Below are 13266 nucleotides of genomic sequence, written 5' to 3'. Positions count from 1 at the left end.
ACTTCTTCTTATTTATAACTAGTGTGGAATATCTATTCTTTAGTTTTTACAAAATGATTCCATAAAATATGTCTTCATTCCTTTTTTACGATCATAAGTCTATAACAGAATTGTAGTGCTTGCCTACGTAAAATCAAAGAAAAAATGGAATAATATAAGTTTTAGGCTTCTTAATTTTATTATGCATTTTCTTAAATAGATTAAAATTTATTTATTTCATTACCTAGTGTATATAACTTATGATGGAAGCATATAAATAATTCTTCTTGATAATCTTCCCCCTATAAAATTAAAATAAAAACAACAAAATATAAACAAGTTTACCCATATTATATATATAATTATTTATTTTCACGATTTTTGTTTATTATACATATGATACGCTCATGTTTATATCTTGTACTGTAATTTTTTTTTTTAAAATATTTGACAAAGCCGTTATTTCAATTTCACTCCTACAAATGTAAATGTATAAATGGTGTATAAAAAAGTGAGGGTTTCATAAAATATGGACAACCAATTATAATGTAAGACATTCTTTTTTCATTTTTTTTCTTTTACCCGTATATTCCACTCATAATTTGTTGGCAATAGCTATAGCATGGATCTGTAAAGTTTGAATAAAAAGAGGTGTGTGTAAAACTGTATTACATATTTTGTACATAATAATAATATGTATGTTTCAAGTGCAATCCTATTCGTACCATCATTTCCCTCTTCTGCATATTCATATATAAAATTTACAAATAAATCACTATTTTGTAATATATATACTGAAGTAAGAAATCGGAGTATGTCACTAGACAAATGATTTGGATCATAACTTTCAAAAATTGAAAAATCAAAATTATTTATATTTTGTTGATATTTTTTTAAATCTATATTATCTAATGAAAAGTTTTCTTCATTAATAATTTGTAAAAAGTTATTTTGTGAATGTTTAAAATTTTTAATTCTTTGTTTAAGTTGGTGTATAATAGATTCATATAAACAATTACCATCTGGTGCTATAGAATAAATAGTTTGATTTTTTATTTTTAATATATCTAATAATTGATTATATTCTTCTTCTCCGATTTTACTTCTTGATTGTTCATTTAGTTCTTCTTCCATTTCCTTCCTTTTCATTTTTGCTTTATTTTTTAAGGATTTTTTTGAAACTACATTATATGAATACAAATTATCAGGAACTATATCATTGTAGTTGTTTTCTTCTACTACTGTATTGTTATTATTATCTTTCCCGTTGTATAATTCATTTAATTGTTTTAGTTCCTCTTCAAGTTTTAATATATTTTCATTTTGCTTATCCTTATGAATTGTTTTTTTTTTCTTTTCTTTTTTTATTTCCTCTAATAATTTCTTTAGCCTTCTCTTATACTCATTATAATTTATTTTCTTTACCTCTTCATTCATTTTGTAAGCTTAACCTAAACAACAACAAAAAATATTGATAGTAAATACTACTACATACATATGTATGTAAAATGGGGATACAACGAATGCCAAAATTTATAAAATTAATTGCTTTTACAAAAAAGCAAACCAATTAGATTGTTCTTATGTTTTCATTATTTTTATACTTTTTTATTTTTTAAATTTATTATATAAAAATGTGGTACTTTGAAAAAGAAAAAAAAAATTACGCCTATCCAAAATTACCGACGCACATATTTTTTTTTTTTTCATCATATATACGAACATATTTAATACTAACGGGAATTTCATGAAATAATTTCACTATGCATATTTTTGATTAACTTGAAATTTATGATAATGTAAATATAATAAAAAGCATAAGTGGAAAAAAATATGTGTATACTTGCAAAATGTAAAGCTTAAAAATATGAATTTATAAATCCTCACACATTTAAACTTAGTAAGGATTTGTATAAGAAAAAAACAAAAAAAAATATGACACTTTAGAATAGGAAGAGAATATCCATATTTATAAACACACATTTATAAACACATATTTATAAACACATATTTATAAACACATATTTATAAATACCTATTTATGTACACACTTAAACAATATTAATACTATTTATTATGTTTAAGATTTATTAGACTATCTAGCCATGGTTATATTTTTGTTTCTGTTTATATTAGCATGCCTAAATATAAATATGACTCACGGATCAATGTATTCGATTATTTTGCCAACCTATAATGAAAAAAACAATGTACCTTATATTATTTATATGATTGTAGAAGAATTAACAAAACATAATATTAACTATGAAGTAATATTAGTCGATGATAATAGTGAAGATGCAACAGCAGATGTTTATAAAAAATTACAATCTATTTTTTCAAATGAAAAATTATTATTGTTAGAACGAGAAAAAAAAAGCGGTTTAGGAAGTGCATATATGGATGCTTTAAAAATGGTTTCTGGTGATTATGTTATTATTATGGATGCAGATTTATCACACCATCCAAAATATATATATGAATTTATAAAAAAACAAAAAGAAACAAATTGTGATATAGTTACAGGTAGTAGATATAATAAACAAGGAGGTATATTTGGATGGGGTTTTAAAAGAATTTTAATAAGCCGTGTAGCTAACTTCTTAACACAATTTTTATTGTTTATTAATTTAACGGATTTAACGGGATCATTCAGATTATATAAAACTGATGTTCTTAAAGAAGTAATACATTCTGTTCAAGGAAAAGGTTATTCATTTCAAATGGAAGTAATTGTAAGAGCCCATAAATCAGGAAAAACAATTGAAGAAGTCGGATACATATTTTATGATAGATTATTTGGTGAATCAAAATTATCTTCAAATGAAATTATTAAATATATTCTTTGCCTTTTACGTTTATTTTGGACACTTTAATAATTTTCAAAATAATTAAAAAAAAGAATAACCAAATGGCTAGCTTTATCTTGTGACCATATTAATTCATACCTTTTGTTTTTACTTATCCATTTTTTTTGTGCAACAATTTATGTTTGAACAGCATAGCTTATAATATTTCCATATTTACTAACACCTTTAAATGATTTTTTGAAATCCTTTATATCTCAAAATGATTTTGGGCTTTGTCTATAATTGAATAATACAAGTGGTGCTATATTTATAGGAATATGAAAAAAAAGGAAAATATTTTTACATATTATTTAAAAAAAAAAATAATATTACTTTTAAATAATTGTCCAATTTATGGCTATCCCTAGTGGTGTTAATATATTTCAATCTGTTTTGCATAAGGAAAACTTAAAAAATAAAAAAATACATAAAATATGTGTGCAACTATATATATTTTAATATATTGTGTATTGTTTGTTTATTTTATCCTATATACCCCCTTTTGGCTCTCTAAAAATAGGAAAATGTTAAAATGTTGTTATTTTTATATCACAATTTTTAAATGTAATATAATAAGCAAAACATTTACATACCTTATTCCAGGGCTTTTATTTGTAAGAAAATCTTTAAATAAAAAAATATATTATTATAAATAGTGTTTATATAATATTTTGTGGCTACCTGTTTATTATATCCCATTTTTAAATATTTTTATAAACTAAATTACCTCTTATATTTTCTACAGTCTTTATTAAAAATAAGATAAAAAAATGAAATGTAAAATAAGATAAAAAAATGAAATATAAAATAAGTAAAAAATGTATTAATATAAATTTATGTTGTCATAGGAGAAAATTATAACATTGTTTTAGTTTTTACCCAATTTTTTTTTTTTTCATTCGATTTTTGTTTGATATTTAATTTAATTATTTCGCTAGCATATCCCCCTCTTCCTTCTTTTTTATTACAAAAAATAAAAAGTTACAAATTATTGTAGCAAATATTAAAGTGGTTGTAATATTCAGACAGGCGTAAGCACACTATTTCACCATATATACCCCCTATTTTTTCAGACAATTTTTCGAACATTTTTTTGACAGAATATAACATACTTGCTTTTATGTCAGGATATGAAAATATATATTCAGAGTATTCTTGTCCAAATCCATAATTTTTTAGGGTTAGCAACTTGTTTTTATTTTTTACCGCGTCCCTAAAAATGGGAATTTCAATCATTTGGTTATTTCTTAAGATTAGTACACATTTTAAAATATACATAAATAAATATTTGCAACTTTTTAGACGTATTTATTTATACAAATAATTTTTTTCAGGGTCTAAAAACCATGTCTTTTGTATATATTCTTCATTATCTACATAAAAAAATAATCAATTTTTTTGAAAACACCTTATTATGTCTGGTCAGAAAAAAATGTCTTTATTTGTATACCTTTTATATTATTTCTGCCTAAAAAGAAAGCAAATATTAAAAAGGCCCAATAGATATGGTTCCATAAATAAACATAAGTAAATATATTATCTTTACAAATATATATAAACATTTTTTGTTTAACTAAAACGTACGTAATTCTTTGATAAACATTTTTTTTCGCATTTCTAATAATGTCGTTTTTGTTTTGATATCTTCAGAAAGCCGAATTTTAGTAGTCTCATCCTGTTCTAAAAAGATGTATAAAAAAAATTATTATGTTTATATAAATGTTAATAAATATTTATGTTCTACATTTTTTTATTATTTTATTAACCATATGGATTGTTTAGTACTTCCTTTATATTTCTTGTAACTTCTGGTTTAATTACAACTTGATCAACAAAAAATGGAAACTCCTTTTCATATTCATAATAGTTTTCAAGATTATTTTCCTTCAGTATCGCCTTTTAAAAAAGTAATAAATAAATAATCCAAATTTTATGACATATAATATGTAACATAATTTGTTTATTAACTAATAATACAAATTTGTAGAATGAAATATACTTTTCTTTCAGATAATATATCTCTTTGTGTCCTCGTATCTTATGTTAATTTTTCAGATTAAGAGAAAAAAGTAAACTATCATAAATATTTATATAAACACATGTATATGCAATACATATGACGAGATAAAAAAATGTGTAGAACAAGCCAAACAAATTTATATGTGTATGCACTAAGTTAACTTAAATCAGGACGGTGGTTTAGAATGTCTTTCATTGTTTCTCTTTTTTTTACTATAAAATTGTATAGAACAAAAAAATGGGTATTTTTATGGATGTATATATATATATGTGTTTGCATGTCTTATTAATATACTTTTTTTTAATTTTCTTATTTACTTATAAACTTAACATCGTCATTGTTTTTCTTTGAATTTTTATCATTATCATCATTTTCTTTCAACCATAAAAATTTTAATAAATCTTTTTTTGTTTCATAATCGTTAAAAATAGGTACCTTTTTTGTATACTCTCCCATTTTGCTATTTAGACATATATAAAAAATGTTAAGAAATATTATTAGCTTTGTAACTGTTATTACATGCAATTACATGAGAAATGTTTACTTTATTTATTCATTTAAAATATTTAATAATATAATGTCTATATTATTTTTATAATTGTCTTTTTTCCTTTCATTTTTGAAAAAAAAACAAAAAAACGAAAAAATAAAAAATATCGGTTAGTGTAAAAAATAGTCAATAAAAATAAACACAATAAGTATGAAGTGGACTAAAATTAAATGAAATTATAAAAGATATATGTTATTAAAAAATAAGAAGAAATATTTAAGAATTAAAAAATAAATCAAATAAAAAATTAGTTAGCTATTCATAATTTCAAGAGCTAACTTTTTACTAATATGCACGTCAAATGTCTTCATTATATTATTTTTATTAATTTTATTTTTAATTATACAATTTTCAAAACAATTTGATTGGATAAATTTATAAATATTATCATTATTTACATAACTATTGTTCGAACTACATGTATTACTTGATAATGAATTACTTTCTTCATCAATAATATTTTTCTCTTTATATCCTTCCTCTTGCTCTCTTACTATATCATTATTTTTCTCTTCTACATCCACAGCTTTAATATTTTTCAATTCTAAATTATGTTCACCAAAAACAACACCTTTTATGTCTCTATAAATCATAACCAAGTTTTTAATTCCTAAGCGATAATCCTAATATTTAAAAAAGTTATTTTATTAATATGTGTATATATTTAAAAAAGTTATTTTATTAATATATCTGTCTATATTTACAAAAGTTATTTTATTAATATGTGTATATATTTAAAAAAGTTATTTTATTAATATGTGTATATATTTAAAAAAAGTTATTTTATTAATATATCTGTCTATATTTACAAAAGTGATCATATTAGGTAGGTTTATTTTTTTGCATACCTCGAAAAGAACTAGGGATTTTGTATTTTTAAGGACAATGCATAGGTTTGGGCATATTTCAAAAATGTATATCGCCTTGTAAAAAGTAAAGAAAAAGAAGTTACATAATATGGTATAAAACTATCATTATTATTATGATGATTATTACTACAATTTTATATCCTTTTTTTTACTTCATTAATGAAAATTCTTTTTACATCGCTTATACAAACAAATTTTAGAGAATGGTGCAGCCAACTATTTTTCTCAATTTGTATGCCAACATTATTTATTAAAAATAATTTCTCTGAGGAAATAATAAAAGGTAAAAAAAATAATTTCATAAAGTTACAAAATGGGAGTAATACATACATATATGTTACACACACACACACAGGTACGGAATGGTGTATGCATACTGAAATATAGTAAGATGAACATTTAAATGTGTATAGACTTTTCTTTATATAAAACAAACCAATGCTATAATTGTTTAAATATGCTATGATTAGCAATATGTAGAAACATAAAATAAATATTTGAACTTCATTGATAATAAGAATGCCTTTTTTATATCCCTAATAAATTATGTAAAAGGAGAGAAAAAAAAAATAAATAATTAAGCATATTCTTTACACCATTTTTTTTATTGATTTATTTTATGGTTTAAATATATAAAACAATTTTATCATATAAATGCCTAATTTGTAATAAGAAAAAATAATTTTCAAATAAAATTCACACACATTTATATGAGCAAGGTTAATAATATTATATGCTTACCAAATATAAGTAGTATATATAATATATAGAAAATAATATTATTATATATAAAAGAATATGTTGTTTTTTCTTTTTTTCGCATATATATTCAATTCCATATGTATGTACAATTTTCCTTAGTTCACTATTCATTTTTTATTATTTTCACCTGCTCCTTTAGTTAATATATAACCTAAGGTGATATATGAATAGGTTGAGGAAATCATGTATCATCAATTTTGTTTTCTTGTATATTTTTAAAATGGTTCCTTAGCATAAACTTAGCATAAGCTTAGCATAAACTTAGCATAAACTTAGCGTAAATCTTAGATATGTTAATACCTTCCCTGTAACTTACAATATTTTTAATGCCTTTTATTTGGCTATATTAATTCATACATATTTTATTTAAGGTACTTTTTTTCGAATTTATAAATTTTACATTTTTCATTATATGTGTTATTGTATATTTATTATGTTTCATGCCTAATCATAGTATGCTAATTTAAAATCCATTAAGGCTAAAATTTTTTACGATCTTAATGCACACTAAAAAATGGTATTTTTTTGAAATAGTTTAATTAAAAAGAAAAAAAAGAATATAATGGTATTTTCAACAATTTGTGTATACTTGTAAAAACAAATATAAGACTATGCTACCAATAATAGAAATAATAAAAATATGAATATATTTTAAGTAAAAAAAAATAAAGAGTAAAAATAATTTGTACATATAAATAATCCATAATTTATTAAATCCAAATTGGAATAAACATTATTAAATTTGTATATTAAATATACACATATTCTTGAACATTTTTTTTGTTATTTTGTTTTCCTTTTTTTCAATGTTTTATTTTTCCTGTTTTCCTTTTTTTGATGTCAATATTATACACATTTTTCACTTAATTTTTTTAAATTATTGTTTTTTTATATTTTTATAATATAAAGACATTAATCCGATACATTGTCAAAGATATTTATGTTTATCAATGTAAATATTATATATAAAATAATTGTAATATATACAACTTAAATATATCATGTAGTATAATATGTGTGCACGTTTAGTTATTTCTTGTTTGTTTTAATAAATACATATGACTCCCCTTTAGGGACAATTCTTTTTGTATTACACTTTTAGATCGTTACATTTTTTTTTTATTTTTTCACATTTTGTATATGCTTTAGCATAAGCTATTTTAAAACCGTTTGTTTAAATATATACAAGTCATTACTAAAGATTTTTTTTTTTTTAAGTTGAAATGAATCTCAAAAACCATAGTGATAGTGATGAAGACTTTAAGATGAACAAGAAGGGAGAAGAAGAAGATAAAGATAGTTTAGATCCACTTAGAAAGTTAAAAAAAGAAAGAGAATTATTAATTCAATGGTCTAAAAAATTAAAAAATAATAATTCTTCTTTTTTAAATAATGATAAATTAGACAATGAAGAAAATAATGAAAAGGCATACTCAAGTGATAGCTCATTAGATGAAAAAAAAAAAAAAAAAAAAAATGAAAAAAATTATTACATTACTGAATCAGATGATGACAAACTAAGCAATAGTTATGAGAACATCAACCAGGTTGATAATATAAATCATCAAAAATTAAAAGAAAATTATAATAATAAAAAAGACATTCAAATATATTTAAACGATGATCATTTTGATAAAACCTTGTCTAAAAATCATGTCAATTCTATCCATATTAACAAAAAGAAGCCCATAAAAATTGTAAGGAAAAAAAATGATACTACCAATAGTGTTAATATAAAAAATAGTTACTTACTTACTGATTCAAGTAATGAAATGTCAGACAATTTAAGTGAAATAGTAGGCCATACCAATTTATATGACAATAGAAATGCAAATAAATATAAAACTATAGACACTGACGATTCAAATGATAATATACAAGTAAATTATCATGGCAAAAAAAAAAATAAAGGAAAAAATATGAGTGTTGAGGAAAGTGAAGATAATAATTCAAGATGGAAGGAAAAGAACTACGGACATAATATTGACAATTATATTGGTGATAAAAAAGAAATAAATAAAAAAAAAATAAAATTGACGAGAAAGTTTGAAAATAAAGAAAATATCAATGAATTACGTACATTAGATAGAAATGTGAAAAATGTAAAAAATACAGAACATCATAAATTTCAACATAATGACAATATTAGCAATAGTAGTATAAGTGATGATGAATATCCTCAAAATGATAATTATAATCATTACAAATCCACAATTAATAGTGCAAATACATATGTGCCTATCCCTTCAATTGTTAATTTGAAAGATAATGGATCTAGTACAACTTTATATTCAAATAATGATGGAAGTATAGAGAATTATAAAAATAATAATAATGGGACAATATTAAAAAATAAAGAAGGAACAAAATTTGCTACATTATTAAAAGAAAAAGTCAATATATTAGAAAATAAAAAAGAAATATTGAATGATAGGATCAAAGATTTACATGATAATACATATACCCTTATGGAAGTAAAAGAAAAAGACAACTTAACTATACAACATTATGAACTGTTAATAAAAAATTTAGAAGCCAAATATAATAAACTGTTTAATATGTATCAAGAATTAGATGAACATAGAATATCATATGTTGATGCTTATAAAGAAAAACAAACAAAAATCGAAAATTTATCTGCAATTATGCAAATTAAAAGTGAAGAAAATTTAAAACTAACTCAAGAAATAAATATATTAACTAAAAAAAATGAAGAAATGCAAGGCCAAATTTATGAATATATAAAAGATGCTGAAGATAAAGAAAAAGCATTTAATGAAAAAAAAGAAGAATATTTTAAGCTAGTTAATTTGTTTGAAAAAAATAAAAAGGAAAATGAACAATTAAAAAAAGAAATAAATGATAAAAACAAAGAAATCAACGAAATTAAAAACCAAAATAAAATTTTAACAGAAGAAAACGAAAACCTTAGAGGTAAACAAAAAGATATAACTCAAAAGAATATCAAAAATAATGATGGTGGTGAATTTTATATTCCCAAAATTGACAACCTATTATGTATTATTAATAAAATGATGCAAATATTTAAACTTAATGAAGAAGATATATTAAAATATTCTAGCTATCTTAAAGAAAATTCAAACATAATTAAACAAAAATTACAAGATAATGATAATATATATGATGATATAATTAAAATATTAGACACAAATATTTTAAATCCAATTGTTGATATTATTAAAAAAAGAGATGACGAATATATTGAACATAATAAAATAATGCAAAATAAATTCGATGATGAATTATTAAAAATGTATGAAACTAATATTAATAATGTTGAACTAGCCAATGAATATATTGAACAATTAAGAAATAAAATTACACACATATCTATGCAAAAAGATAATATTAAAAAAAGGACCATATTATTATCAAACGGCCAAGGTCGATTAAATGATAAACCAATTATCAAACAAATACAAAAAATGGATAAAGGAACATTAATATATAAATGTAAATTTCATAGTTTCACTCATAAGCCTGTACTAATTTATATGAAAATGATAGACAATCGTTTCATAACTTGGTCTAAAAATATTAGTCATAAAAAATTCAAAAAAAAAAAATTGATAGACATTCAGGTATGCACACACACATATTTATGTTGTATTTATGCTCGTATTTTTATTTACACACTTTTAATTCCATTTGTTTTTTTAACATTTTTAGGATATCACGTCTATAGAATATGGTTTAAATAGTAGACCTGTATATTGGCTTATTGAAAAAAAAAATAAAGAAAAACTTAAACAACAAAAAATTAAATCAAACGAATTTTATAACAATCCACACAATATCAATCCATATAAATCCTTCACAATATTTACAAAAACAAGAGCTTATGATTTTTTTTCAAATGACGATAATATAATTGCAACATGGGTAGTAGGTTTAGGGGCCCTATCATATCAATATAATAAAAGTTCAAATATTCAATCAATGTCTGAATTTATTATTAAAAAAGTACAACTTAAATTAAAATTATACTGTATTAAAAAGAACATAACTTATACTACACTATGGAAAGACGCCATTATAAAAACACAAAAAGAATTATTATAATTATATTTCTTAATAGTTTGTTTAGCTTTTTTATTTGACTTATTTATCCCTTTTTTTTAAATATAAAGTTTTATGTAATATGTTTTATTTTTAAATATTCTTAAAATAATAACCATATTTAATTACAGTGGCTATTGCGGAAAAAGTAAACGCTTTGTTCCATTCTGTATACACACAGTATATTATGCCTGTGCTTTTTTTTACCCTATTTTTATTCATTCATTATTTATTTATTCATTTATTTATTTATTCATTCATTTACTTACTTATTTGCGTATATGCGCCCTATATTGTGGGTATAAAAATTATCCATTTGAAATGATCTAATACACAAACTAAGCAATTTTAAATAAAAATCAAAAAAAATTATATATATATATATAAATATTCTGCACATTATTTGTCGCTAATATTGCCGTTGGACTTTATATGCTTATTCTTTTTGTCAAAAATGATGGTATAACTTTTTATTAAAAAAAATATAAATTTAATTATCCAAAGATTTGTGATTTTATTCACCATATACAATAGTATTTATTTTTTTTAATTTTAATTGTCCTTATACAAAGCTGTATACCCAATCACTAAAAAATATACATACTGTGTTAATCCTTTTAAGTATACACACTTTTTTATTTTACAATTCATACGAAATGAATGTACTAATAAAAGCATAACATACAAAACATACAAAATATAATATTTGCCAAATACTAATGTATTATTTCCCCCTTTTTTTGGCACACCCTAAGTATTTTAAAATTTTCAAAAATTTATTAACAGTTCATAAAAAACTTGAAAAAAAGGAAAAAAATATTTTATATGGCAAACATAAAATCTTATACATGCTTTATTTATAATATACACATAGTATATTACGAAAATAAAATAATATCATAATTATCTTATTATGTATATATATCATTAAGCAGTAATAATGATTATGTATGTATCCCCATTTTTAATTTACAATTGAAAGTATAAAAGCTTATGCAAGTTTTATAATATGCCAAATTAAAAGTAGTCAAGGACTAATTAGCATTATGTTACAATAAATTGGATGTATATTTTTTTCTTTTTCGAAACTTATAAATAACATATTTTTCATATATAATAGTTTTATAAAAAAATGGGGTTTCATATACAAAGATATATTGCTATGATGGGGAGAGGGATAAATCCCAAAACATGGAAAAGAATGTGGGTAGATTGTAAAGATAAGCAAATAATACATTTATACAATGGTATGGCAGAATTTACGAATACACAGATTGCCCAAGTTGCTAGAGTGTAAGTTTGTTTTATTCATTAAATAAATTATATAACTATAATATGTTTATAATTTTATGGATATGTGCACACATATTTTTTTCACTTTCTCTACTATATAGCTATCATTATAGGTATTGGTGGTGGGCCAATCCATTTGGTATGGGACTAGTTTTTTATTTAGGATATAAAGCATGGTATATGGTATATATGAATCACAAACAAAGAAAAGTAGCACAAGTTGTTGCTTCAGCTTATGGCCAAGGTGGACAATGGCTTAATCCAGTTCCAAAATAAACAAAATGTGTATATGTATGACATATGCATAAACATAATAATCAGCTGTATTCCGTATTTGTAATATTATATACGAGCTTATCATAACCTATTTAAGGAGGTAAAATATGCTATACGATGGCATGACATTCAAATTAATTCATTTTGCTACTAAGCAATTTTTACCCCGTCTCCCATCAATTCATTTATGACGTTATTTTATTCGTCTATTTTTTATTCCTTTATTTTATTTCTTTATTTTTATTTCTTTATTTTTATTCCTTTATTTTTTCGTTATTTGATTGAATAACCCCTTTGTCCATTATGTAAACACACATTAACATATTTGTTTATTAAATAAAAAAAAATTAATAAAACAATAAATATATAGACAAAGATTTTGTTCAATTAAACAAATTTTTTAGTTAAAATAATTAAAACAAAAAAAAAATCACAAACAAAAAATTTGCATAATTGATACAACTGAAAATTGAAAATATTTATACAATTATATTATTAAAAAAATTATAAATAAAAATTGCAAGTATTTTTAAAAAAGTACTTAATTTTATCAGATATGTGTAATTATACAAAAAAGGAAGGAAACAA

The 13266-nt window shown here is 21.8% G+C and overlaps 6 protein-coding genes across 6 annotated transcripts; 3 read left to right on the top strand and 3 right to left on the bottom strand.

Annotated features, from left to right (window-relative positions):
- Positions 1-91: 91 nt before the first annotated feature.
- PVVCY_0904010 (OTU domain-containing protein, putative) lies at positions 92-1416 on the bottom strand (the record flags this gene model as incomplete). Its single annotated transcript, XM_008626737.1, has 5 exons — positions 92-123; positions 224-281; positions 374-455; positions 562-607; positions 705-1416. The coding sequence occupies 5 exons, from the start codon at positions 1414-1416 to the stop codon at positions 92-94; spliced, it is 930 nt and encodes a 309-aa protein (XP_008624959.1).
- A 716-nt stretch (positions 1417-2132) lies between these two features.
- PVVCY_0904000 (dolichol-phosphate mannosyltransferase, putative) lies at positions 2133-2855 on the top strand (the record flags this gene model as incomplete). The annotated part of the gene is made up of 1 exon (XM_008626736.1): positions 2133-2855. One exon carries the CDS (start codon positions 2133-2135, stop codon positions 2853-2855), a length of 723 nt encoding a protein of 240 aa, XP_008624958.1.
- Positions 2856-3316: 461 nt separating this feature from the next.
- PVVCY_0903990 (conserved Plasmodium protein, unknown function) lies at positions 3317-5304 on the bottom strand (the record flags this gene model as incomplete). The annotated part of the gene is made up of 12 exons (XM_008626734.2): positions 3317-3338; positions 3422-3452; positions 3556-3574; positions 3708-3784; positions 3941-4041; positions 4147-4201; positions 4279-4296; positions 4413-4508; positions 4595-4724; positions 4828-4865; positions 5010-5060; positions 5166-5304. The coding sequence occupies 12 exons, from the start codon at positions 5302-5304 to the stop codon at positions 3317-3319; spliced, it is 777 nt and encodes a 258-aa protein (XP_008624956.2).
- Positions 5305-5649: 345 nt separating this feature from the next.
- On the bottom strand, positions 5650-7140 carry PVVCY_0903980 (phosphatidylinositol N-acetylglucosaminyltransferase subunit H, putative; the record flags this gene model as incomplete). The annotated part of the gene is made up of 5 exons (XM_008626733.2): positions 5650-6021; positions 6247-6321; positions 6420-6532; positions 6704-6803; positions 7009-7140. 5 exons carry the CDS (start codon positions 7138-7140, stop codon positions 5650-5652), a joined length of 792 nt encoding a protein of 263 aa, XP_008624955.2.
- A 1112-nt stretch (positions 7141-8252) lies between these two features.
- PVVCY_0903970 (conserved Plasmodium protein, unknown function) lies at positions 8253-11112 on the top strand (the record flags this gene model as incomplete). The annotated part of the gene is made up of 2 exons (XM_037634366.1): positions 8253-10631; positions 10720-11112. 2 exons carry the CDS (start codon positions 8253-8255, stop codon positions 11110-11112), a joined length of 2772 nt encoding a protein of 923 aa, XP_037490468.1.
- Positions 11113-12241: 1129 nt separating this feature from the next.
- PVVCY_0903960 (conserved Plasmodium protein, unknown function) lies at positions 12242-12678 on the top strand (the record flags this gene model as incomplete). Its single annotated transcript, XM_008626731.1, has 2 exons — positions 12242-12402; positions 12504-12678. The coding sequence occupies 2 exons, from the start codon at positions 12242-12244 to the stop codon at positions 12676-12678; spliced, it is 336 nt and encodes a 111-aa protein (XP_008624953.1).
- Between the last annotated feature and the right edge of the window lie 588 nt (positions 12679-13266).

Source organism: Plasmodium vinckei, assembly GCF_900681995.1.
Source record: "Plasmodium vinckei vinckei genome assembly, chromosome: PVVCY_09".
Taxonomy (NCBI): domain Eukaryota; phylum Apicomplexa; class Aconoidasida; order Haemosporida; family Plasmodiidae; genus Plasmodium; species Plasmodium vinckei.
The sequence above is the reverse complement of the archived record's forward strand: the minus strand, read 5'-3'. Positions and strand labels throughout refer to the sequence as shown.